General features: G+C 38.0%; 2 protein-coding genes across 3 annotated transcripts in view; both read right to left on the bottom strand.

Annotated features, from left to right (window-relative positions):
• The window catches only part of ACAP2 (ArfGAP with coiled-coil, ankyrin repeat and PH domains 2), a 168655-nt gene extending 143431 nt beyond the window's left edge, over positions 1–25224 (bottom strand). For both annotated transcript variants that reach the window (XM_054575094.1, XM_054575093.1), the window contains exon 1: positions 24922–25224. In XM_054575094.1, the coding sequence (XP_054431069.1) occupies positions 24922–24974 (53 nt within the window). In that variant the 5' untranslated portion in view covers positions 24975–25224. The remainder of the gene's footprint in view (positions 1–24921) is intronic.
• APOD (apolipoprotein D) overlaps positions 1–27647 on the bottom strand; it is a 251879-nt gene that overhangs the window by 105982 nt on the left and 118250 nt on the right. The window lies entirely within an intron of this gene.

Consider the following 27647-nt stretch of genomic DNA (forward strand, 5'->3'; position numbering starts at 1 on the left):
CAGTTTTGCAAAGTTACCAATAATACAATAACAGGAAAATTCCTAAAATAAAAATTATAGCATATTAAGTGAAAATGAAGAATGTATGAATATTTTATAGGAGTAACTTTTGGCAATAAAAGCCTATATTAAACAACTGTGTGCAAGGAATTGCTCTGAGGGTGAAAGGATACAAAGACACTGGTGGTCTCCGTAACAACGAGATTATAATTTAAAAGGAAGGATGGGATGGAATCACATCTGTTTATAAGGTAAAATTACAAAAGGCAAAACACAACTGCCAATTCCACTTAATAGCTCCACTTGGGCATCTACTAGGTACTTCAAATTTAACAAGTACACCAATAGGGAGAATCAAGATGGTGGAGAAGGGAGTGGAAGTCACACTGACCTCCTCTCAGGATCAATCTGAAATTACAATTAAATTGTGGAGAAATCATCTGGAAAAAACAAGAGAACAACAGAGAAAGAGGAGCCTGATAACCTCGGACAGACAGAAGAATCAGCCTTAGCACAAACTAACTGGTAAGGAGTGCGGTAGAGACTCAAGAAGGCAGGCCGGGCACCCACAGGCAGCAGCACCAGAAAGATATTGAAACAGCCAGTTGGATCCCCCCAAGATTAGCGGGGTCTAAAGCATAAACGGGGATCTCCAGCCTACAGCACAAGAGCCCAAAAAGTACACAGGTAACAGCCAGCTGCAAAAAGTGGCAGGGTTGCTCTTTGCCAGAGACAGGAGGCTGGAGACTCAAAGAGCTGTTTAAAGGGCCAATGGATAAATTTTAATTTGCAGCCACTTACCCTGGGCTCTGGCAAAGGCAGGGGCAGAGTGGGCTAGAGACGCCTGGGGAGAGAATGGGGAAGGGGATGTTGGAGAGAGAACTCAGAGTAGCCAGCGGGATCCTAGTGCTGACTTATCCCTGAAACAGCAGCAGCCATCTTGCTCAGGCAGACCACTCCCCTGAGCAGCAGCAGCAGCATGAGAACACAATACCCCTGCCCCCAGGAGGGACTCAGCCCTGGCCCAGTAGTGCTAAAGCGTGACGGGTAAGTACAGAATGGCAGCCACAGATAGTAGATCCCTGGCTAAATGGGGTGCAGATAGGTCTAGAGACATTTGAGAGACTGGAGACAGAGGCTTTGGGGAGAGGACTGAGAGAGTAGCCAACAGAATACTGGTGCTGATTCCTCCTCCATACAGCAGCAGCCCTCTGGTTCAGGCAGCCCACTCCCCTGAGCAGCGTCAGCGTGAGAGGACTCAGTAACCCCACCCCCAATAGGGACTCAGCCCTGCCCCTTGGTGTATCCAAGCCCGCCTGCTGAATGCAGAGTGACCAAATAAACAGCTGAAGGAGACAGCCACAGACAGTAGATTCCTGGAAGTCTCAGACTGCATAAGGTTAGACAGAGCCAACATCTGACATCATTGGAGACAGGTCCAGAAAGTAAAAAAACAGTGGTCTCCTACCATAGAAAGTTCACACCAAAAAGTCAGGAAATCAAGACAGATCAATTTAAGAAGCAGAAGCAAAAAAGAAGAGTTTCACAAATAATGGGAAGACAAAGAAACACACCCCCCAATTGAAGGGAAAGAAGGAATCCCCAGAAAGAAGTAAATGAAATAGAGGCAAGTAAACTATCAGACATTGAGTTCCAAACAACGGTTCTAAGGAAGCTCAATGAGCTCAGTGAGCTCAGACAGGATTACCAAAAACTATAGGGAAACTATGAGGAACTTACTGCAAACTCTATCAGCATGAAAAAGGACACAGAAACTATCAATAAGAGACAAGAGGAAATAAAGAATACAATTTCTGAACTGAAGAACACAGTAGAAGGATCAAACGCAGGCTAGATAAAGCAGAGGATCGAATCAACAAGCTGCAGGACAATGTGCAAAAAAGCTCCCAGAAAGAGTAAGAAAATGAAAAAAGACTCAAAAACAATGAAGATGCGCTTAGGGAAATGCAGGACAACCTGAAACGTAATAATATCTGTGTAATAGGGATACCAGAAGAAGAAGAGGAGGAGGAGCAAGGGATGGAGAACCTGTCTGAAAAAGTACTGATGGAAAACTTCCCTAATTTGAGGAGAAAACGTCACACAACTCCAGGAAGCAGAGAGGATCCCATTCAAGAGGAACTCAATGAGGCCCACTCCAATACATGTCATAAAACGGCTAATATCAAAAACAAACAGAGAATCCTAAAGGAAGCAAGGGAGAAAGAGGTAGTAACATATAAGGGAGCCCTGATACAGCTAGCAGCCGACTTCTCAACAGAAACACTACAGGCCAGAAGGGAATGGCAAGAAATATTCCAAGTCATGAAAAGTAAAGGTCTGCAACCAAGACTGCTCTACCCAGCAAGGCTCTCAACTGAAATGGAAGGCAAAATAAGGAGGTTCCCAGAAAAAAGAAGGCTAAAAAAATACACCTCCATCAAACCAGCATTACAAGATATCCTAAAGGGACTGCTTTAAGAAGATGAAGAAAAAGAGTCCATGAATATCAAGTTCCTTTTACAGTCACTGATACTTGATATTACCAATATTTTTATTACTTAATCTGACTACGACAATGATGTTATTTTGTTACTTTATTACTTGTTGAAACTAAACCTCTTTTTGTATATTTCTTGCCTATTTCTATTATTTTTGAAAAGCTTTAAATGACATTTTGGTATTCTCTATTCATTTTGATTAAATGTGGAATTTTCCCCCTAAAATAAAAAACAAACTATTAACCTTTAGATGTGTTGCAAATACATTCCTATTCTATTACTTGTCCTTTAACTTTTTTTATATGTATATTACTGTACAATCTCAAGTGTTTAATATAGTAATATTGTCGATATTTTATAGCTTCTGGGTTTGAATATTTCACTTCAGGGGAAGAAAAATATTATTTTGTATTTTCTCCTAAAACTCCTTAGATTTTACATATTGATTTCTAACTCACCTGAGCATATTTCTTGTGTAATGTGTGAAATAGGGCTCTATATTTGTTTTACTTCAAGTAATAGTGGTCCACGCACCTTATCTGTTGAGTAAGCCTTATTTTCCCCATTGATTTGAAATATCAGTTTAATCATATATATCTTTGTTAGACAGATATACACATTTGTTTCTAGAATGCTCATTTTATTTCACTGGTCTACATGATTATTTCTGTGCTCATGTCATGTTGTTTTAATTACTGAGACTTTAAACTTGATCTAAATTTTTAAATATTTTTATAATGGATTTGACATTGTAAAAAATAAATAAAATCAATCTACATTTAGGAAAAAAAAAGAAAGAAAGAAGGAACTCCCATCTTTTGCGAGAACATGGATGGAGCTGGAGAATATTATGCTAAGTGAATTAAGCCAGTCGGTGAAAGACAAATACCATATGATCTCACCTATAAGTGGAATCTATTCAACAAAATAAACTAATGAACAAAATAAACCACAGGCAAGGAAACATGGAGCAGACTGAAGTGACCAGAGGGGATGAGGAAGGAGAAAAATGGTGGAAAGAATGAAAAGGGGCTAGACAAAGAACATGTATGAATGACCCATGGCCATGGACAAGAGTGGGAATTGACTGTAGGAGCTGGGGCAGGGTGGGATGGGTGGAGGAGGGCAAAGGGGGAAAATTGAGACAACTGTAATAGAATAAACATGATTTTAAAAAATAAAAATTTAAATTTAAAAAACCAAGTACAATAATAGAACTATTAATTTTTAACAAAAACCTGTTCATCCCTTCTTAGTAAACAATACCTCCATCCACCAAGGTGCAAAAGCCAAAAACGTTTTCCCCCTTCCCTATAAAAAATTCAACACAAATTCTTATCAATTCTATCACAAAAATTATCTCCACTATGTCCCAAGTCATCTCTTGCCTGGCCTAGCCTAGTAAGTAGTTTCCTTTAATGGCATTCTTAACTGTTCTCTCTACATCCACTCTCACGCCTTCACAACCCATTTTCCAAACAGTGGTCAAAATATTTTAAAAATAAGTGTTATCATTTCTCATCACTGCTAAAAGCTTTCTAATGGCTTCCTATTGCACAAATCATAAAATCCAAACTTCTTAGTGTGGCTGATTTATAAAGCCTAACATGATCGAGTCTGTACCTCTCTCTCTGAACTTATCTCCTACCATTCTTTCTCTTGGTCACTCTACTTCAGCCCACATTAGCCTTCTTTTTGTTCCTTGAAGATCAGCTCCTTCCCACCTCGAAGCCTTTGATCTACAAGCCTCTCTCTGCCCCAACCTGTGGCACCAGTGATCAAACTTTGCATTGTCAGCAGAAGGACAAATTTCATGGGATTCCTGATGGAAATGACACAGTACATCACCACCTATGAGGTTTGTGGTTTGGTTTTTTTGCCAAAAATGTTTAAACTGAATCTATCTAGAGGAAAAAAAATCAAATTCAGAATGTGGGATATTCTACAAGATAATTTTCCTACATTCATGAAAAAAGAAACATGAGATTGTTAGTTATCATATTATCTATAATCCAGGAAAGCGGGGGAATACCACATCCACAACAGAAATAAACAGTAAGTGTTATGTCATAATATCTTCATAGAACATAAAATGCGACCAAATTTTAAAATCATACCTTAACAATATTAAAAACATATAATGTATAAAATTATTAAATAAAAAATAGAAAAGCTACCAAAAATTTGCACTTTGATTTTAAGAAGGTAATATGTAAACTAATGAATACAGAGTAGATCTTTGGCAATATTGCAATCTAGCTGAGTTGAGACTTCTGGGGATGTTTTGCGTGTAGGACATAATGTAAATCTTTGGAAGCCAGAGGGTAGAATGTAAATAGTAGAAAGAATAATGGCCACACACGGATGTCCACATTCTTCTTTTTTTTTTAATCCTCACCTCAGGACAATTTTTCATTGCGTTTAGAGAGGGGAAAGGAGGGTGAGAGAGAGAACATTGATGTAAGAAAGAAACAGATTGGTTGGCTCTCGTACATGCCCCAACTGGGGATTCAAACCTGCAACTTTGGTATGTGCCCTGAATGGGAATCAAACCCGTAACCTTTTTGGTGTACAAGAGGACACTCCAACCTACTGAACCACACTGGCCAGGGCAAGGATGCCTACATTCTAATAACCAGAATTTGTAAATATGCTAGGCAAATTAAGGCAGCAGATACATGTAAGGTTGATAATCATCTGATCCTGAGATAGGGATATTGTCCTGGAATTATCTGGGTAGCCACAATGTTACCATTGAGAAAGAGTGAATCAGAACAGTGTGCCACAGCCACTGCTGGCACTGAAGACAGAAAACAGCTCTGAGCCAAGGAATGTGAGCAGCCCCTTGAAACTGGAGAAGGTAAAAATATAAAGATTTTCACCCGGACCTTCTCTAGAAAGGAATGCAGTCCTTACAACACCTTGACTTTAGCTGACTGAAACCTATGTTGAAACTCTGACCTCCAGAACTATAAGATAATAGTTTTGTATTGTTTTAAGCCACTGTATTTGGGATAATTTGTTATAGCAGCAGTAGGAAGTTAATAAAATTTGTTCCATGACTAGATTAAGATGATCATCTGCTACTCTGTCTGCCTAAAAAAAAGAAAGAGTGAACTTTCTCTGGAGACAGAGAGCATCATCCAGAGCATCTACAATTTTTCCTCTATAACATACAGCATTAAATAAAAAACTGGATGGGTAGTGCAACTGGTTAGAGCATAGCCCTTATATGTGAAGGTTGTGGGTTCCCACCCCAGGTCAGGACACACAGAAGGGGCAACCAATGAATGCATACATAAATGGAACAACAAATTGATGTCTCTCTCTTTCTTCTCTCTCTCTCTCTCAAATCAGTAAAACAAAAACTGAGCCCACCAAAAGAACCTGAGGAATAAAAAACAAGTAAAAATAGATCCACAGATTATCTAGATATTGATTTTATTAGATAAGGACTAAAAGTTGTGATACTTACACAAGAAATATGCAAGAAAGACAAAAATTGGCAATTTCCACCAAAGAACACGAATCTATAAAAAATCAAATGAAACTGCCAATGTGAAAATACATTGGAAGAATCCAATGATAGGTTTAACAGCAGTTTATACACATCATCTTTGAGCTTAATAAACAGGAATACAGGTCAAAAGAAAAAAGTAATTCTCTATGAAGCATAACTTTTCAGAAAAGAAATGCAGGACACAGGAAAAAAAACAACAAAAAAACACCTCTAACGTATGTGGTTTCCAGTCCCAGAAGGAGAGAAAAAAGTGAAACACAGGCAATATTTAAAGAAATAATAACCAGGAATTTCACAAGCTGATGTGCCCTGTACGTTTGGTATGTGCCAAACCCCATATTATATTAAGAAACTCGGCAATCCCCAATCAGAATGAATACAACGAAAACCACACATATATATCATAGTAAAACTGCCTAAAACCACAGGCAAAGGGAAAAAAAAATCTTTAAAACAGCTAGAAGAAAAAGGATACATTATCCTTGAAAGAGCAACAAGAAAGACTAACAAACTCGTAACAAAAGATAAATACATAAAAAATAAACAAAAGACAAAGAAATGACACTGTGCTTTAAAAAAAAAAAAAAGGGCCAACCTATTACTATTCTATGCTTTGGAAAAATAGCCATCACACATCAAAAATAAACAGAGGTGGACTTCTGGTCAAGGTAGCATTGTAGGCAGACACAGCTCACCTCCTCACACATCATCATCTAAATTACCACTAAACTAAAGAACAACCATCCTCAGAAACATCAGAAATCAAGTTGAAAGGAAGTCCAACAACTATGGAATTAAAGAAATCACATCCATTCAGACTGGTAGGAGGGAGAGAGACACAGAACAGGCTGGTTCCAAACCCACATGTGGTGGATAAAAATTCAGGAGGGATATCTGGAGCACGAGGAGTCCCAGCACAACACCAGGTGCCCCAGCCCAGGGTTCCAGGGTCAGGAAGATAATAACCCACAACTTCTGGCTGCAAAAACCAGCAGGGATTGAGTGCAAAAACCAGCAGGGATTGAGTTGGTGGAAGAAACTTGTAGAGTCCCAAGAGTTCCTCTTAAAGAGCTCACACACATACTTGGACTCATTCACTCTGAGTTCCAGCAGCCAAGGTAGCAGCTTGAAAGGCACTGGTGGCACATGGGGAAGAAATAAAGTGTCTGGCATCAAGGAAAGAGCTAGGGGACAGATTTCTCCCAGACAGAAAGGCAGGAAGAGAGGCCACTGTCCCTTTTCTGAACCCTCCCTCTACAGAGCCACAGAACTGGCAGGCAGGTGCCACATCTGAGATCCATCAACCTGGTTAACACCATCTGTCCCGCCCTGGGGATCACCTGAGACTCTGTTCCACCAAACTTATAAGACCACCCAAGTTGTTAAAAGTGATTTTTCCATATGAACGGCTGGTCTTGGCTCATGCTTTACAACTTCCTAAATTCCCTCAAACAAGCAAATTCTCTCAAACAAGCTGGCCTCAGTGAGCCCCCAGGCCCCATACCTCTTACTAAATGACTCCAGGCCTGGAACTACTAGCAGCCAGCCTAGATTCACAGCTTGGCTTCACCTGGGACTCTCCAAGGCCAGCACAAGTAACAGCCATCTCATATTGCTTTATAGTTCATAAAGGGTGGCCCAGGGCACAATACAGAGGGCTGATCTCGGCCTGCACCACCCAAGAAATGAAACAGCCAGCACACCCCATAGAAAACTATAGACCTCATCAGAGCACCACCACCCTGCCCCCTGCACAGCTGATCTTCCATGGAGGACAGAGGTTGGTGGTTAGTGGTCACAGCCAGCCCTTGCAGCTGACTGGCCTGGGTAAAACCCTCCATTGATCTGTCAACAGCAATCAAGGCTCAACTATAAGAGGAGGGAGTACTCAGCCTCCACGAAGGGCATACCATGAGTACCAAGCTTGGGTGATATGGGAGGCTGTGCCACTGGACCCTATAGGACCCCTACTATATTAAACCATGCTATCAAGACAGGGAGTCATAGCAGCTCTACCTAATATATAGAAACAAACAGGGAGACTGCCAAAATGAGGAGACAAAGAAACATGGCCCAAATGAAAGAGCAGATAAAAACTCCAGAGAAAGAACAAAACAGAGGTAAGCAACCTATCAGATGCAGAGTTCAAAACACTGGTTGTAAGGATGCTCAAGGAATTCAGTGAGGACCTCAACAGCATAAAAAGATCCAGTCAGAAAAGAAGGATATACTAATTGAAATAAAGAACAATTTACAGGGAAACAACAGTAGAGGGGGTGAAGCCAAGAATCAAATCAATGATTTGCAACATAAGAAAGCCAATCAGAACAAGAGAAAAAAGAATCCAAAATAATGAGGATAGTGTAAGCAGCCTCTGGAATAACTTCAAACACTACAATATTCACATCATAGGGTTGCCACAGGAGAATAGAAAGAGTAAGAAACTGGAAATCTGTTTGAAAAAATAAAGATAACTTCCCTAATTTGGTGAAGGAAATAGACATTCAAGTCCAGGAAGCACATAGAGTCCCAAACAAGCTGGATGCACAGAGGCTCACTTCAAGAAGTATCATAATTAAAAAGCCAAAGTTTAAAGATATAGAGAGAATCTTAAAAGCAGCAAGAGTAAAGCAGTTAGTTACCTACATGGAGTTACTGTAAGAGTGTCAGCTGATTTCTCAAAAGAAACTTTGCAGGCTAGAAGAGACTGCCAAGAAATATTCAGTCATGAAGAGCAGGGACCTACTGCCAAGACTGCTCTACCCAGTAAAGGTATCATTTAGAACTGAAAGACACATAAAGAGCTTTCCGGACAAGAAAAAACTAAAGGAATTCATCAATACCAAACCATTATATGAAATGTTAAAGGGACTTATTTAAGAAAAAGAAGGTAAAAACTATGAACAATAAAATAGCAATAAATACATATTTAACAGCAAATGAATCTAAAAAACAAACTAAGCAAACAAGAAAAACAGAGACAGCCCTAGCTGGTGTGGCTCAGTGGACTGAGCACCGGCCTGCAAACCAAAGGGTCACCAGTTCAATTCCTAGTGTAGGGCATATACCTATGTTGCAGGTCAGGCCCCCAGCAGGGGCACACAAAATACAACCACACATTGATGTTTCTCTCCCTGTCTTTCTCCCTCTCTTCCCCTCTCTAAAAATAAAATAAACAAAATCTTAAATTAAAAAAAACAAAAACAAAAAAAAAGAGACAGAATCATGGATACAGAGAGCATTTTTATGATTGCCTGATATGCAGGGCATGTTGGGGGAATGGGTTAACAGGTGAGCAGATTAAGTACACATAGGCCCTGGCTGGTGTGGCTCAGTGGACTGAGTGCCAGCCTGAGAACCAAAGTACAGCCAGTTCAATTCCCAGTCAGGGCACATGCCTGGGTTGCGAGCCAGATCCCTACTAGGGGACGTGCAAGAGGCAACCACACATTGATGTTTCTTTCCTTCTCTTTCTTCCTCCTCCTCTGTCTAAAAGTAAAATAAATATATGTTTTTTAAAGTACAAGTAGGTAGTACAGAATAGCCATGGGAATGTAAAGTACAGTATAGGAAATGGAGTAGCCTAAGAACTTATACATATGACCCATGGACATGAACAATGGTTTTGGGATTGCCTGAGTGAGTGCAGAGTACAGGGTGGAAAGTGGCAAAGAGGGAAAAACTGGGACAACTGTAATAGCATTACCAATAAAATATAACAAAAAAAGAGGCATTTTCAGACAAATAATTAGATGGCTCTTGACCAGCAGATAAGCCCTAAAGAAAAAAACAAAAGTATGTCTTTGAATTAAATGATAAATGTGCTAGGAAGTTAACTTGTTTTATCCATATAAAACTATTACCTAACAATGACCAAAAGAATCTAGTACCTTTATTATATTAGTTTAAATACTTTGATTTAAAATTCAAAGTAATGGACTTTTTAACTTACTATAAAGTTTCTCAATGAGCATAAAACTAAAAATCAAAGTAAAAAAAAAGTTCATCAACAAGTTAAAAATCATTTTTTAAAAATCACCATGAAAAGTTTTCTTTATCTAAATATAAATACCTTTATGGGTAGAACTCCAAGTATCAAAATGGTTAATCCTATCAACTTCAATTCTGCATGAGTCAATAAAAAAAGTTTACACACTCTGCTCACATCTTTTCTAAATGTGGCCATAAAATACATATAAAGTTGACTCTTTAATATTAATCATCCTAGGGCTTGTTCTCCCTAGCCTGTCTTGGATTTAACCGTTTTATCACATTTTATACTTCAGTACTGGACTGTATTTTTCAAGCAGTGAAAAATATTATAGCTAAATTTGAGAATGTCTGTATTATCACAGAAAATGAAAATGTTAAAGGAGGAAAATGACCATATTCAATAAAGAATCCTGACTTACTTCAGGCACAAATTACTCCAAGATTATAATCAAGTCAATTCCTTCTGTGAGAATTTCATCTCTATGTTAGGAATATATTCCTATTTATAATTCAATATATTTATTTACCCCAATGTTTATATAGATTTAACTAACATTACTTCTCATCTGCCTAACCTCCAAATTGTTTTAGATACAATTCAATGGACACAGACTTCATGTAATCTCAAATAAACATAGATATTTCCTTACAGTAGTTTTCTTCTGTGACCTCTCAGTTCACTTATCCTTTGCTATGACATCATTTCAGCTTTAAATCTTAAAGGCACCATGTCCTCGTTTTTGTTTTTTGGTTTTGTTTTGGGTTTTTTCTCCCTTTTTTGCTCACTTTACCTTGTTAAATACTCTAACCATAAAATCTACATGCGACTCTTTTGTAAGACCTTTACTAATCTCCTACAAAGTGGACTGGTGGTTTGCCCATCTACTTTTACTATTTTATCATCCACAACATTGATGATTTTCATTTCTACAAGTAACATGTCAAATCCTTCACGCATTCTAGATGCTTCCAACCAACAGTTTATTTCCACATGGGAAAGCTAACACTATAAGTTATCCAAGCTACTCTTCAGAGATACAGGAGAAGGAAAAAGGGAAATTAGCATTATTAAGTGGGACAATGAAAAGCATTCTGAATTCTCAATAATGCAGTATTATTCTCATTCACCGAGCCTGAGAAAAAGTAAGAAATCTGCCCAAGGTCTCACAACCAGTAACTGAAAAAGACAGAAATCAAAACAGGTAACCTCCCTCGAGAGCTCACATACTTGGTCAATATTTACTACCCTGAAAGAGTGTTGTCCTGTATAGATTATGCTTTGCCTATCAACAGCAAAGATACTTCCAGTTAAACCTAATAGATTAAATACACCTATTTATCTCCATTTTCCAGATTTCCAATTACAATTTAAAAAAAAAAAAAAAAAAAGGCAGCCCTGGCTGGTATAGCTCAGTGGATTGAGCGCCAGCCTGTGAGGCAAAGGGTTGCTGGTTTGATTCCCAGACTAGGGTACATGCCTGGGTTGCAGGCCAGGTCCCCAGTAGGGGGCGTGAGAGGCAACCACACATTTATGTGTCCCTCTCTTCCTCTCTCTAAATAGAAATAAATAAAATCTTTTTTAAAAATTGAAAACAAATAAAAAAGCAATGGGGGTAAAGTGCCAATACATAAGGACAAAGAACAGAAGCCTTAACAGTAACAACACAATTCTGGAAACTGAAAGGCAGATAAAATCAATTAACTCACTTAGACCAGAGAAAGCCAAAACCTAAGTCTTCAAAGTGCACTGATGAAGCCAATTAAAAGCAAAAAGATTCATAACACAGCTATGCTGGTTAGAACCATGAAGAAATCATTCATCTTGAAATGCAGAAATTGGGGGAGGCAGGGTAGCGAGGCGGGAAAACCGGTTGATTGGTTTTCCAATCAGGAAGATTGGTTGAAATCTTCTATTTATAAGGAGCAATTAGACTTCTCGGATCCTCATTCCACTCCTCCATCCAGACATGACCTCTTTTCCCCACCCTGACAAAAGACGAAAGCTTTATTGTCTGTAAAGGTTTACATAATGAAATCAAAGACATTCAGTTAAAAGTCTGCAAAAATTTGCCAATGAGAGTGAGAACTCACTATCCACAGCCCTTCTCCAGCCCCCTTACCTACTTAAGGCTCAGATTTTTCAAAGCAAGCATTTAGGCTTTATCTATTAGGCTAAACAGGGCTCTTAAAGACAGTATCAGATAAACAAAATGGGACCCAAGGATACTGATATTTGGCAGTTGGCCCCAATGAAAATACTAGCCTGTAGTGAAATCTACCAGTCAACAAGCCATAAGAAAATAGAGCGTAATTCCAGTAATGTTTTAGTGCCTCATTATATCATGCGAAGAGAGAGCCAAGAATTAGCAGAAACATTTAAGGAAATTTCTATTTAAAAAAAAAAAATCAGAGACCAAAAATAAAAAAAGACTTGGAGAAAACAGAGATAATCTAGAGAAAAAAAATTAACAATGATTTATTTCTTCAGATGTGTAAGAGAAGCTCTGAAAGAATGGGCTGATATTAAAAAGTAACATTCAGCCCTGGTGGGTAGTTGGTTAGAGCATCATGCAGATATCCCAAGGTTGCGGGTTTAATTCCCAGTCAGGGCACATACCAGACTCAACCAAAGACTACATACATAAATAAGTGGGACAACAAATTGATGTTTCTCTCTCCCCACCCCCGCCCCCTCTCTATAATAAAAATTTAAATAAAAAAATAATTAAAAGGAATATTCAGACAGTAAGAAGGCAGTCATGGAAACTAAGATTAGAAAATAAATTGGATATATCATCCAGAAAGTAAGAACAAAAAGGGCAAATAAGTAAAAAGAAAGTAAAATTAGAGAATTCAAAATATGAATATAAAAGTATTAAAAATTCTAGGGAAAAAGTAATAAAAAGAAGAAAATTAATTATCAATAAAATATGATTACCCAGAACTAAAAGACATGAGTTTTCAGACCAAAAGGAAAGCACCCAAGACAATACATGAAAAAAGACCCACCCAAAGGCACGACATAATGAAATTATGGAATACCAGAAATAAAGAGAAAAATCTAAAAAAACCTTCAGAGACAAAAAAATTTAATCAGGAAATCAACACAGCACCATATATTAATAGCAACACTGAAAAACAGAAGACAATGGAGGTAAGGCCCACAAACACTGAGGGAAAATGGTTTCAACCTAAATTCGTACAAACGTTTTCAGATATGTAAAGTCTCAAAAAAAAATTGCACCTTTTCAAAGGAAAGTAATGAAAACTATGAAAAGAAAACAATATGAAAATCAAATCCAGTATAGGAAACACAGAGGGAATGTTCACATCAAAAGTAAAGGGAATGAAAAGAATAAAAAGGCAAGCCATAGACTTGGAGTAAATGTTTGCAAAATAAATGTCTGACAAAGAACTATCATTTAAAATATTTAAATAACTCTTAAAATCAACTGAAACACAAACAACCCAATTAAAGACTAGGCCAAAGATCTTAACACACACCTTGACAAAAAAGACATACAGATGTCAAATAAGCACATGAAAATATGTTCCATGAAATACTACTTGGCTGTAAAAAAGAAGAAAATTTTACCCTTTGTGACAGCATGGATGGACCTGGAGAATCTTATGCTAAGTGAAATAAGCCAGTCAGAGAAAGACAAATACCATATGATTTCACTCATATGTGGCATCTAATGAACAAACTGAACTAACACGCAAAATAGAGACAGACTCATAGATAGATAGCAGGACGACAGCTATTAGTGGGTAGGTTAGGGGGTGGAGGGATTGAGAAATAGGAAAAAGGACTCTGGACATGGACAACAGTGTGGTGATTGCAGGGAGAGTGGGGTATAAGGGGGTTAAACAGTAATGGAAAAAATTTTACAACAAAAAATATGCTGCACATCATATGTCAACAGAGAAATGCAAATTAAAACAGTAAGGTACTACCACATACCTATTAGAATGACCAAAATCTAGAATACTGACAATACCAAATGCTGATGAAAATGTGGAGCAATATTATGGTGGTACTGTAAACTGGAACAGTCATTTTGGAAGACAGTTTGGGTGTTTCTTACAAAACTAAACATACTATTTCCATACAATCCAGTAGTTGCACTACTTGGTATTAACCCAAATGAGCTGAAAACTTATGACCATGTAAAAACCTGCACACAGATGTATCTAGCAGCTTTATTCATAATTGCCAGAAGTTGGATGCAACTAAGGTGTCCTTCAGTAGGTAAATAGTTATATAAACTGTAGTACCTCCAGACAACATAATATTTATCCAGTGATAAAAAGAAATGAGCTATCAAGCCATGAAAAGACATGTTGGAACCTTAAATGTATATTACTAAGTGAAAGAAGCCAATGTGAAAAAGCTACATACTGTATGACTTTCAACTACATGACATTCTAGAAAAGGCAAAACTATAAAAGAGCATACATAGGTAGTAGTTGGGGTGTGGAGGTAAGGGAGGGAGGAATAGGCAAAGTACAGAAGGTTTTAAGGACAGGGAAACTATACTGTAAGATACTATAATGGTGAATACATGTCATTACCCATGGTAGAACTCAATGAAATGTATACCACCCACAGTGATTCCTAATGTAAACTATGGAGTCTGGGTGATAATGATGTGACAATGTAGGTTCATTTATTGTAAGAAATAGACCACTCTCATGATAAACGTTGATAATAGGGCAGGCTATGCATCTGTGGGGTTAAAGAATATGTAGAAAATTTCATCTTCCTATTTTGCTGTGAACCTAAAACACTCCTAAAAAATAAAATGTTTTTTAGAAAAGCAATGGGAATAGTCACAAAACATGTATCTGACAAACATATTTATGTATCCAGAATATCTAAATAACTTCAATTAAAAAAGTAAAGCACAGCCTATTTATTTTAATTGGTAAAAGATGTGAACAGAATTTCAAAGAACATATTCCAGTGACCAATGAGAACTCAATAAAGTGCTCAACATCAAAAACTAACAGGAAAATTAAAAACCACATTGAGCCCTGGCCAAGTGGCTCAGTTGGTTGTAGCATCATCCCATGCACCAAGAATTTGTGGGTCTCATCCCTGGTCAGGGGTCAGGCCATCTACAGGAGGCAACTGATCAATGTTTCTCTCTCACGTCGATGTTTGTCTCTCCCTGTCCCCCTTCCTGTCTCTAAAATCAATAAGCATGTCCTCAGGTGAGGATTTAAAAAAAAAAAAAAAAATCTGGGTCAGCATGTAAGGAGCTTAGAAGTTACTACTCCATCCATCCTTAGTAAAACAAAAAATCAACAACTCTCTGATCCATCAAATAAGTGAGATCACAGGGCAAATTGCTGTCCCAAAAAGTGAAGAGACAGACATGTGGATACTGCAGTAGAAACCTATGTGGTAACCAGTGTTGTGTCCTTTAAAACTCAAAAGTTTTCAATTTTTATGAAATCCAATTTACTTATTTTTTTCTGGTTGCTTGGACTTCAGGACATCATATCTGAGAAACTATTGCCTAATCCAAGGTTACAAAGATCTGCTCCTACGTTTTCTTCTTAGGGTGTTATAGCTTTACCTCTTACATTTAGGTCTGTGATCCATGTTGAGTTAATTTTGTATATGGTATAGGGATCTAGCTTCATTCTTTTGCACATGGATATACATTTGCTCCAGTACCATTTGTTGGAAAGATTATTCTTTCCAAATTGAATACATTGCTACCATTATGAAGTATTGGTTTATATAAAAGTAATGGTTTGTTTCTGGACTCTCAATTCTATTACGCTGATCTATACTTCCATCCTTATGCCAGTACAACACTGTCTTGACTATAACTTTGTAGTAAGTTTTTTAAATTGGGAAGTGACTCCTCTAACTTTGTTCTTTTTCCTCACCATTTTTTTCCTATTGTGGGTCACTTGCATTTCTGTATCAATTTGAGAATTAGTTTGCCTAGAGATCAATTTAGGGAGTACTGTACATCTTAACAACATTAAATCTTCTGAGTGATAAACATAGAATGTATTTCCCTTTACTTAGGTCTTTAATTTCTTTAAATGATGTTATATAGTTTTCAATGTACAATATTACACTTCTTTGGCTAAATTTATTCCTAAGTATTTTATTCTTTTTGATGCCACTATTTAATCGAAGAGTTGTATTTGCTAGTATATGGAAATACAAATGATTTTTGTACACTGATCTTGTATCTTAAATCTTGCTGAACTTACTAGTTCTAATTGGTTTTTGTACATTACTTTAGGTTTCCTACATAGAAACTATATAATCTAAAGTAGAGATGGTGTTACTACTTCTTTTCTTTTATGAATGCCTTTTGTTTTTCTTTCTTGCCTAATTGTCTGGCTACAACCTCTACTACATTGTTAAACAGAAGCGGACTCTTTGTTCCTGATCTTAGGGGAAAACTTTTAATCTTTCACCATTAAGTATGACATTACCTGAGAGTATTTATAGATGTTCTTTATCAAGGTGACAAAGTTCTCTATTCCTAGTTATTAAGTATTTTCATCATTAAAACATGTTGGATTTGGTCAAATGCTTTCTCTCCACTTCTTAAGATGATTATATGGTTTTTTGTCCTTTGTTCCATTAATACTGTATATTACATTGATCGATTTTTGCATTCATGGGATAAAAATTCCACTTGGTCACGGTATACAATCCTCTTTATATGTTGCTATATTTGGTTTGCTAATATTTTGTTGAGGATTTTTGTGCCTGTACTCATAAGCGATATTGGTCTGTAGTTTTCCTGTGATATCTTTGTCTGGCTTTGGTAGCAGGGTAATAACTAACCTTACAGAATGAGTTAAGAATACCTTCTATTCATGGAAGAGTCTGTGAAGGATTGTTGCTCATTCATCTTTAAACAGTTGGTAGAAATCATCACTGAAGCCATCTTGGCTTGGACTTTTTTTTTTTTTTTTTTTGGAAGTTTTTAAATTACTAATTCAATCTCTTTGTTTTTTATTCTATCCTCACCCAGAAACATGCTGATTTTGGAAAGAGAGGAAGGGAGGGAAAGGGACAGAGACACCAATGTGAGAAACATCGATTGGTTGCCTCTCCTACACACTCAACCAGAGACCAAACCCTCAACTACTTAGGTATGTGCCCTGACCAGGAATCAAATCCACAACCTTGGAATATTTATAGGACAATGCTCCAACCAACTGAGCCACGCCGCCCAGAACTCTTTATTTTTTTAAATAATCTACTTAGATATTCTATTTCTTCTTGAGTCAGTTTCAGTAGTTTGTGTCTTTCTAGGAAAAAACTCATCCAACTTAACTAATTAATTGCCAAAGAATTATTCATAGTATTCTCTTATAATCCTTATTTCTATAAGACAGTAATGATGTCCCCCCTTTCATACCTGAATCTAGTATTCTGAGTTTTCTCCCTTTTTTCTTGGTCAGTCTAGCTAAAGATTTGTCAATTTTGTTGATCTTCTGAATAACCAACTTTTGGTTTCACTGATTTTCTCCATTGTTCTTCTACTTTATTCTTTCACTTAGTTCTAATCTAGTCTTTTTAAAAAAATTTCCTTCTTTTCCCTGCTTTGAAATTAGTTTGTTCCCCTTTTTCCAATTTCTTAAGATGGAAAGTTAGATCACTGATTTGAGGGTTTCCTTCTTTTTTAATGTAGGTGTTTCCAGGTATAAATCTCTCTCTAAGCACTTCTTTGGCCACACCACATAAGTTTGATATGTTGTATTAATATTTTTCTTTTCATTTTTCTGAGAGTACTTACTAGTTTCCTTGTGATTTCATCTTTGATTCACTGGTTACATATGAGTGTGGGGCTTAATTTCCACATATCTGTAAATCTTTCAGATTTTCTTTTGTTATTGATTTCTAATTTCATTCCATTGTGATCAAAGAACATATTTTGTACAATCCCTTTTAAATTTACTGAAATTTACTTAATGGTGTAACATATGGTCTATGTTTCATTGTACTTGAGAAGAATGTGAATTCTGATATTATTTTGTGAAAAGTTCTTTAGACATCTCAAGTCCTTTTGAATTATAGTATTGTTCACATCTATTTCCTTGTTGATCACCCGCCTAGCTGATCTACCCATTATTTAAAGTATTTACGATGTCTCCAGCTATTACTGTTGAATCGTCTATTTCTCCCTTCATTTTGTCAGTTTTTGCTTCATGTATTTTGGGGCTCTGCTAAGCATGTAAGTTTGTAAGTGTTATGTCCTCCTAATGGATTGACCCTTTTATCATTAATCTCTATTAATTAATGTCCTTTATCCCTACTAATTTTTGTCTTAAAAATCTGTATTATCTGATATTAGTATAATTATTCCAGCTGAGTACTTCTTGCATGGTTTATCTTCTTCTATCTTTTCACTTTCAACTTATTTGTGTTTAAAACTAAAGTATGTCTCTTAAACTGAATATAGTTGAATCATCGCTAAAATTTTACATAACTAGTTTAAAATAAAAAGAGCAAAATACTTAGAAAGGCATACCCTCCTCTAAAATTGAAGAAACTACTGTAAAGACAAAATATTCAAGAATTGCCATGAAATTTCTGGGAAAAAAAACAATAATAAGGGAAAACTTGTCTCACCAGATACCGTAACAGACTATGAAGTATTATAACTAAAATATAAATGGTATTTGCAGAATAGATAAATACATCATGGAAAGAGTAGAATCCAGGAAAAGACTCATGTATATGTGTATGTATATGTGCATGTGTGTAATTTTAAATCAGTAGGGAAGGATAAATTATCCAATAAAAGGTATTACAAGTGACTTTCATTAGGAAGAAATAAAATTATCTCCCCCACTTAAAACTAAAGTCCAGTTTCATTACATGAAACTAAAAATTACTATAAAATGATATAAAAATATCCTATAATAATAAGGTAGGGGAAGATTTTTCTAGGTAATACACAAAAGTCAGGTTTTTAAAAATTTTTATTTATTGATTTTTAGAGAAAGAGAGAGGAAAAAAACTTCAATTTGTCAGTCCATTTCTTTATGCATTCACTGGTTGACTCCTGAACACACCCCCACCAGAGATCACCCATTGAGATGAAACTCCAACCGAGTGAGCTACCTGACCAGGGCAAAAGTCAGTTTTTAAATATCTGTATAATAAAAGATACCATATACAAACTTAATGGAATTGAAATGCAATTAAAGCCTGTGGCTTGAGAGAGAAAGACTGAATTTCCTTCCAGATCCACCATTTGAAAGTCCACCATCAAGAAGAAAGTCAACATAGCCCTGGCAGCTGTGGCTCAGTGGACTGAGCGTTGGCCTATGAACCAAAAGGTTGCTGGTTCAATTCCCAGTCAGGGCACACACCTGAGTTTCAGGCTATGTCCTTAGTTGGGGGTATGCAAGAGGCAATCAGTGGATGTTTCTCTGATACATCAAATTTTTCTCTCCCTCTCTTCTTTACTCCCCCTCATCTCTCTTCAAAAAAGAAAAAAAAAGTCAACTTCTCAAAATATCCAGTTTGGGATTTTTTAAACATATTTTTTAAATCTTCACCTAAGGCTACGATTGATTGTAGAGAGAGGATGGGAGAGAGAGAAACATCAATGTGAGAAAGAAACATCAAGCCATATGTACCCCAGGGATCAAAGCCACTATCTAGCTATGTGTCCCTGAGTGGGAATTGAACCCTCAACCTTTTGGTGTATGGGAGGGTGCTATTGCCAACTGAGCCACCCAGCCAGGGTGGGTTTTTAAAGCATGCCTGCTTGCTTGCTTGTTCATTTATATTGTTATTCTATTTCAGTTATCCCAATTTTTCCCTCTTTTCCCTCCTCCTCCCAGCCTACTCCCCACTCCCACAGTCAATCCCCACACCACTGACCATGTCCACAGGTCATTCATATATGTTCTCTGATTAATCCCTTCTCCTTCTTTCCACCATTATCCCCCTCCCCCTACCCACCCCAGGCAATGTCAGTCTGTTCCATGTTTCCATGTCTCTGGTTCTATTTTGCTCATTAGATTTCTCCACATGATCATATCAATAGATGCAGAGAAAGCATTTGATGAAATCCACCACCCATTTATGATAAAAAACACTCAGCAAAGTGGAAATAGAGGGGGCATACCTCAACTTAATAAAGGCTATGTACAAGAAATCTACTGCCAGCATCATACTCAATGGACAAAACCTAAAAGCTTTTCCCTTAAGATCAGGAACAAGAGAAGGATGTCTACTCTCACCACTTCTATTCAACATAGTACTGGAGTTTCCAGCCATAGTGATCAGACAAGAGAAATAAATAAAAGGTATCCAAATTGGAAAGGTGGAAGTCAAACTGTCATTACTTGCAGATGTCATGACAGTGTACATAGAAAACCCTATAGTCTCCATCAAAAAACTACTGGACCCAATAAGTGAATAGGCAAAGCAGCAGAATACAAAGTCAGTATTCAGAAATTGATGGCATTTCTCTACACCAACAATAAACTATCAAACGGAGAAACTAGGAAAAAAAGCCCACTTACTATAGCATCAAGAAAAATAACATACCTAGGAATAAATTTAACCAAGGAGGTAAAAGACATATACTCAGAAAACTATAGAACACTGAAGAAAGAAACTGAGGAAGATAGAAATAAATGGAAACGTACCTTGTTCATGGACTGGAAGAATTAACATTATTAAGATATCCATTCTACCCAAAGCAATTTATAGATTCAATGCAATCCCTATTAAAATACCAATGACATATTTCACAGATATAGAACAAGTACTCCAGAAATTTACATGGAACCAAAATAAAACATTCTAAAAATGAGGATAGTAATTCCTACCTCGTGGTACTGTATATTTTAACATTAAATGAGAGAGTAACTATAAAAGTATCCAGTATAAGGTCTGGCACATTATAAAGACTTGTTCTTCCTTATTTCAACTTAGGTTGGTACTACATTATAAAGGAAGAATTAGAAGCTACAGTGAGGAATGATAGCAGGATTCCTACATTTTGATTCATGATAAAAACTATTAGGTTGGCCAAAAAGTCTGTTACATTTTTTCTGTAAAATAAAAGATAAATTTTTCATTTTCACCAATAACTTTATTGATTTGGATATTATGAGCACATCGGCTATCTCCCGCTATTGGCTTCTAGTGGGTAGAAGTCAGGGGTGCTGCTAAACATCCACCAATGCATAAGACAGCCCACAGCAAAGAATAATTTGGCCAAATGTCAATAGTACCAAGAAATTTTGCTAACCACTTTTGACACGTTCAATCAGTCACAACACCTTCTCATACACTGCACAAATTTTTTTTTTTTTTTGCGTTTCAGTTGCATTTTTACCTTTCTTGAAATACTAAAGCATAATATGCCAAAAATGCTGCATATTTTCTCTCATCTTCAATATTATAAAACAGCTGCACAAAAATTCACCAGTTTTGGTAAGTTTTTTTTTAATGCATACTAATATGACAGCTGTCAAAATACAATCTAACAAAATTGTTTCAAATGATGTTAAAGATAGCTAAGGGCCACTAGAGCCCTCACATGCAAAAAAACTAAAACTTTTGGCCAACCCAGTACTTTATAATTCAATTCTACCACTTCTGAGATGAAAACATATTTCTCCTCATCCCTTACCCACTATATATATTCCATGTATAAAGTGCCAGTTGCTAAGAGTGCATCTGTTCTAAAGATGAAAGGTACAGTGGCAAAGCAACCAGAATCAGCACCAGCTTAACAGCAAAACATAACTAAAAATACTGTTTACATTTTATTCCAATACTTTCACCCATTAAGAACTTTTGGACCAAAACACCTTTTTAGGTTTTTTTATTGAACAAGGACCATATCTGAAATAGAATCTGCACACAAAAATACCTTCAGAATGGTGTACCATAAACACTGTCAAGAAAAAAAAAAATGTATCAGATAAAGACTGAAGTGTTTGAAGGGTGCTAATGCCAATATTTCTGAGTATTGTTTAGACCAAAAATCTTTCATTAAAGCACCGATTAATCCAACTTTGTTTCAAGCAAAATGTTCACTTACTAGTGAACCATGATTACATAAAGAAAAAGTACACTTTTATTAACATTTTACAAAATTTTAAAAAACAATTCTACATACAATTATAGCCCAAACAATTTCAAACATCAAATGTTTGTTAAAATGGAAAATTTCCACCTTAAAAAAGTACATTTAGACACATGTACATTCTTGCAGATTGTTAGATGAACAAAATTTCAATCTTTAGAAGGGCTTTTTAAAAAACTAAAAAGGCAACCCAAAATTACACAATGTGTCTTCCCATCTAAAGAGGTAAAAATGTTAATTGGCATGCAAAAGTAACCACTGGTTTCATTCAAATGACTAAAGACAATGCTGCAAATTGCAAGATCCTTCTCCCCTTATCCAGTCCTCCTCAGGCTTCCCTTATCAATTTAACAGGAAAATTTTCAAATTTCAAATTTTTCTTCAGCAAGATTTGCCTTTTGCATTAGTTTCACAGCACCCAACGCAGTTATATCCACATGCCAAACTTAAATGCCACAAGATTCATTTATGAATTAAAATAAAAATAGGTATTAACTTAAAAGCAGCATAACAGATCAGGAAACTACAATGAATAAGTAAGTAAGGTAGCTGCCTTGCTATCAAAATGAAGCCCAGCCCTCACAAATCTTGTTTTGATATGAAAGTTTTACCGTATCACTCATAAAAATGCAAAATACTCTTCAAAGTTTCTTTTACACATAAAGTGTACGAATAAAATGACTCCTGAAATAGTCTTTTCAACTTCTACAGAAACCTACTTGGTAATGGGATTATAGAAAAACGATAAAAGCTAGGAATGTAAGTTATGAGAACTTTTATTTCTTGGTATTCTTCCCTCTATCGTATATCCAAACTAGTTCCAAAAATATTTAAAAGACATTGGAGTTCTTTGAATCTTGGTTTTTCTTCCAAATTGCAGCCAACAGTAATTGGTATTCTAGAAACAACTCTTGAAAATCTCTAATATCTTAATTAAAGTAGGATATTATTCAAATCTAGTAACACTTCATTATAATATTCCATACAACTTAATCAGTATCTTTCTCTTACTTTATATTCAATACTTCCTTTATTTCAAAAACAAAGATATTACATGGTTTTGACCACCAGTGGCTAAAGCTTTGTCACTTCTCTCAACTTTTTTTTTTTTAATCAAATTTAAAATGTGGAAGAAACTGAGCACAAAGCCATATATGTTCTCTAGGAGAAAAATGCTGTGATTATTGCAGTAAAAAATAAACAAAGAGCTGACTCATTCATAAAAGCTTCACAAAAGCATAATTTTATAAGGTGCAGTTTAAAAATTACCTCATTTGCCACACGGTACTGGAATCTAACTAGTAAAGCTGTCCTACACAAGCCATCTGTGTCTCCTGAGACCTTCAATTCACACAGAACATGGAAGTTTCAAAAACCCTAACAGCAGCAATCAAACCAGGTGCAGCTTTTTACAGGCAACAGCCCTAAGCTCTAAATAAAATTACGCACAAATCAAAAATAAACGGTCAAAACCAGAAAGTGTTCTTAAATTTTCTCTTAGAAATAGAAGTTCCTTAGATTTATAACAGTTTGCTTTTCACTGAAAGGAAAAAAAAAAAAAAAAGATGGGAAGTCTAATTAACAGTGATAAGGATGAGAACAGTTAGCTCCCAGGAAGATGAAAGAGTTCAAAACACTTTCTAGGGTTGGCCTAGAGATCACACACATACTACCCCCTCCCTTAATGTTCTGGGGAAGCTTTCAAGAAATGTCACTATCTAATAGAAGTTTTAAGCCCCCCCCCCTTTTTTAAAGGCCTCAGGACAGACCTAGTCCTGTAAATGCACCATAAAATACATCATAGCAAAACTCCATTTTCCAAAACAATTGAAGAATTTCCTACGATACCCGAAAAAGAAAGAGCATGTACTCTGGAACCCTCAGGACTGCCGCCTCTTGCACGGGAGGAAGAGAAGCCCATGAGAATCCGACCACGTCAATTTTTGTGACTGATGCGTTGGGAGCATCCAGCTCTGATGTCCGGGCCTTCCCGGACTTACGCTGCTGGAAGAGGAACGTAAGTGCAATCTTTAGGGCCCTCCTACTTCCGTTCTCAAAACAGAAAAGCACTGTTTCTCCTACTTCTCACCCCTCAACCCAATACCTCTCGAATGCGATGCCCACTTCAAAAAGCTTAAGTGGAAAGTAAAGCAGATAGTTTCGGACCCGAATCGACAGAATGTGTGGTTGGTTAAAGGGATTCCACCCCCAGCACCTTCCTGAGAGCCCCTCTGGCAAGGGAAACGCAAGCAACAGAAGTCGACGTCCCAGTTCGCCGCTCCCCACTACTTCCTCCAAGGGTTAATGGGAGCGGAAAAGCGCAAAGAGGAACTAAGTGAACTGCAAAAGGGTGCCCTGAAAGCTCCCTTAAAGGGGGGGGGGGGGGGTAATAAACGGAGAAGCGGAAGGAGGCGGAAAGGATAGTTGCAAGAGGCAAGGGACGACAGCGCGCGCCAGAAAAGGGCACGAGTCTTCAGTGACGCGGCTGCACCCCAGTCCTCGGAGCACAGCGGGTGCGCCCGGCCCCTCCGGGTTGCTTCACCCCGGTCAGAGGACTAGAAAGAAGGATGAGGAGGCAACGTCCCCCTTTCCCGGCTAGCCTCGCAGCTCAGGGAGAGTCGTTCGGGGCTGCAGTGCCCTCGCCGGGTCAAGAGCGGAGAAAACTGCCGCTCACCCCGTCAGAAGGAGAGGGCTGCGGGGCCCTCCGCGCATTCCGCCGGTCGGCTTTCACGCCCCCCACCTTCGGGGGAGGCAGTTCCGGGGTAACGTTGGCCCAGCGCCGGGCTGCCGCGCCAGTTACCTGAAGCGGGGCGAGTCTTTCAGACACTCCTCGAAATCTACCGTCATCTTCATCCTGCCTCTGCCTCGCCTAGCCGGCGGCGCTAGAGGAGCTCTAAGGAGCCGCGGGAGCGGCCGCCCTGGGTGCCCAGGCGGCTACGGCGGGCGCAAGGCCGCAAACTAGCGTGGCGCGGAGCTGAGCAGGGAGCCTCGCCCGAGGGTCATAGCAGTCGCGAAGAACGCAGCGGCAACAGCGACGGCTAGTCAAGCTCTTCTTCCTCCCACACCCCTCCCCTGCAGCACACCGGCCTCAGGGAAACGGCTCAGGAGTGACAGCTTCAGCCAGCCAGCCACAAACCCAGCAGCCAGTGGGAGGGGCTTCCGGCAGCACCGCCTGCGGCGCTCTGGCAACGCATCTGAGCGACAGTAGCCCAAGCCAATGAGCAGAGCGACCGTAGATACATTTTTAGCCACGTGCGTTCCTGAGGGCCAACCGGGATGCGCCGGCGTCGTCAGGTGGAACGCACCGGTTGCTGGGAGGCCGGTCGCTGAGGCTCCTTGGGAAGGAAGTCACGTGTCTGCGCTCCCCGCTTCCCTGAGAGCCCCCGCCTCTTCTGCTTCTCCAGCCCCTCCCTTCTGAGTGCCAACGCGGGGAAGCCGCCTCCTGCAGGTCTTAGCAAGGAGAGTTATTCTTTAAGGCTGCTTTGGCAGAAATCTGAAGAGGTTAGGAGAAATTATAAAAGGAAGAGATAGGCCAAGCCACCGTTTCCTTTCAGTTTAAAGAAACTACAGCCAGGAAAGGAGCGAGGGTAAAAGTTAATGATAAAATCCGTCTTTCAGTTATTGGCTTCATCGCTTAATAATTTAGAAATCTCTCCCATGTATATGTTTTTATATAACCAGAGACTACTTCCTGAAGGAGCTGGCATTTAGGGTGAGCATCGAAAGATCAGAAGGATTCAGACAGGTATGAGAGGTAGGGCGTTTCATGCGGAGGAACCGCATGAAACGCATGTTTTCTCAAAACCACAGAAAACATTCCTTCTTACTAATACCTTTCTCAGTAGCCTTCGCCAGTTCTAAGATGATACAGTTCTGAAAATCACACTCCCTCCAACTTGCAGCGCCTGCACCATGGATATTTAAATGTATACTTTTTAAACCCAACCTAAAAAGCATAAGCATAGTCATAAAAATGCACACAGGCATCCGTGGCTCTGAGAGAGAGCCGGAAGGGAAACACCCTGGAGTTACCTCCTAGCTTTCTTATTGTAAAACGAGTATAACACCATTAATCTAATAGAATTGTTCTGAGGCTGAAATAGAACCTCTAAAGGTTCTTAACACAGTGTCACATAGTAATCATTCATTAAATGTTAACTATCACTATAATTGTACCACTTTTTTCTTTAGTGTGGTAATCAGTAGTTAAGCTTAAGCCTTCTCACCTCTGCTGCCTAGAGTCTCGTATAACCAACCCTTTGACCATCTAGCTAACTATAGCATAATGGCTTGTTGCTTTTCATAACCTATGGTTATTATTTGATCTTTTTAGCACTTTTAGTAATTAACAATACAATTTTGAGACATTTCAAAGAATATACAAGCTTTAGCAATGTGTCGTCTTGGGTTATAAATTTGGTTTCTCTTTATTCATACTCCTGGAGTCTACACAGCTTCTCTTGATAACTAGAAAGCTTTAACACTCAAATGTTAAGGGTCCTCAAACACTTCACTTGATCAAGCCAGCCTCTTCTAGATGTGTAACTTCTATATCAAATTTAGAAATAAAGTTGGCCATTTCCACGTTTAATTGAATTCCTCATGCATAACAACTACTCTGTATATACAATAACTTACTGTTTTATCACAATATAACCTTTTGGAAAATGCCTAAAGTGACACTTGGGGATTAAGATTAAAATTAAACTGCATGACACCATCAATATACATAACTAAGGTAAATAGCAAATAAACACTTTTTCTGTGGATGTCTAAATTTACATATACCCATTTAATGATAGCAATTTTACAACTTTTTGTCTCTGCCCCATGGTAAAGCAAGCTTTACAGGGTGTCAATGGTAAGATATGTCCTAAATTGAGAAATATTAAGAACCCTGACCAGGTACCTCAGTTGGTTAGAGTGTTGGCCTGATACACCAAGATTTTGGGTTCCATCTCCAGTCAGAGCATATACAAGAAGAAACCAATGAATGCATAAATAGTGGAACAACAAATTGATCTCTCTCTCTCTCTCTCTCTCTCTCTCTCTCTCTCTCTCTCTCTGTAAAAAGCAATACAAAAAGAACAATTAAGAGCGGGTTAGTGTAGGAATCCCAAAGTGTCACAGGTCATAAAAATAAGTTTCAGGGCCACTCTGCAACTTCTGTTATTTATTTCTTGACAATTCCTGATGTATCCTTTTAACCCAATCTTCTGGAGTTTATCACTTTAATCTGTCTCTCAATTTCCAGACCCCAGGAGAAAATCTAATCAACACAGCTCATCTTTTCATGACAAGTCACACACACCCCTGGAAAACCTGAATGTGGGGTAGATAGCTCAAATCATTTGTACAGGAATGGGGATAGGAACAGGGGCTGCCAGACAGCTGACTGGTAGCCAAGGCAGTTTCTCTGAAAGAGGATGTTGATTGCTGGGCCCTCTAAAACATAGCTATTAAACTCACATTCATCCAGGACTTTGGCCTCTGACTCGCAGTCCTCCACCCCAACTCCTACCATTG

The sequence above is a fragment of the Pteronotus mesoamericanus genome, unplaced genomic scaffold (genome assembly GCF_021234165.1).
Source record: "Pteronotus mesoamericanus isolate MK-2021 breed Mesoamerican mustached bat unplaced genomic scaffold, CSHL_Meso_final contig_27, whole genome shotgun sequence".
In the NCBI taxonomy this organism is placed as follows: Eukaryota; Metazoa; Chordata; class Mammalia; order Chiroptera; family Mormoopidae; genus Pteronotus; species Pteronotus mesoamericanus.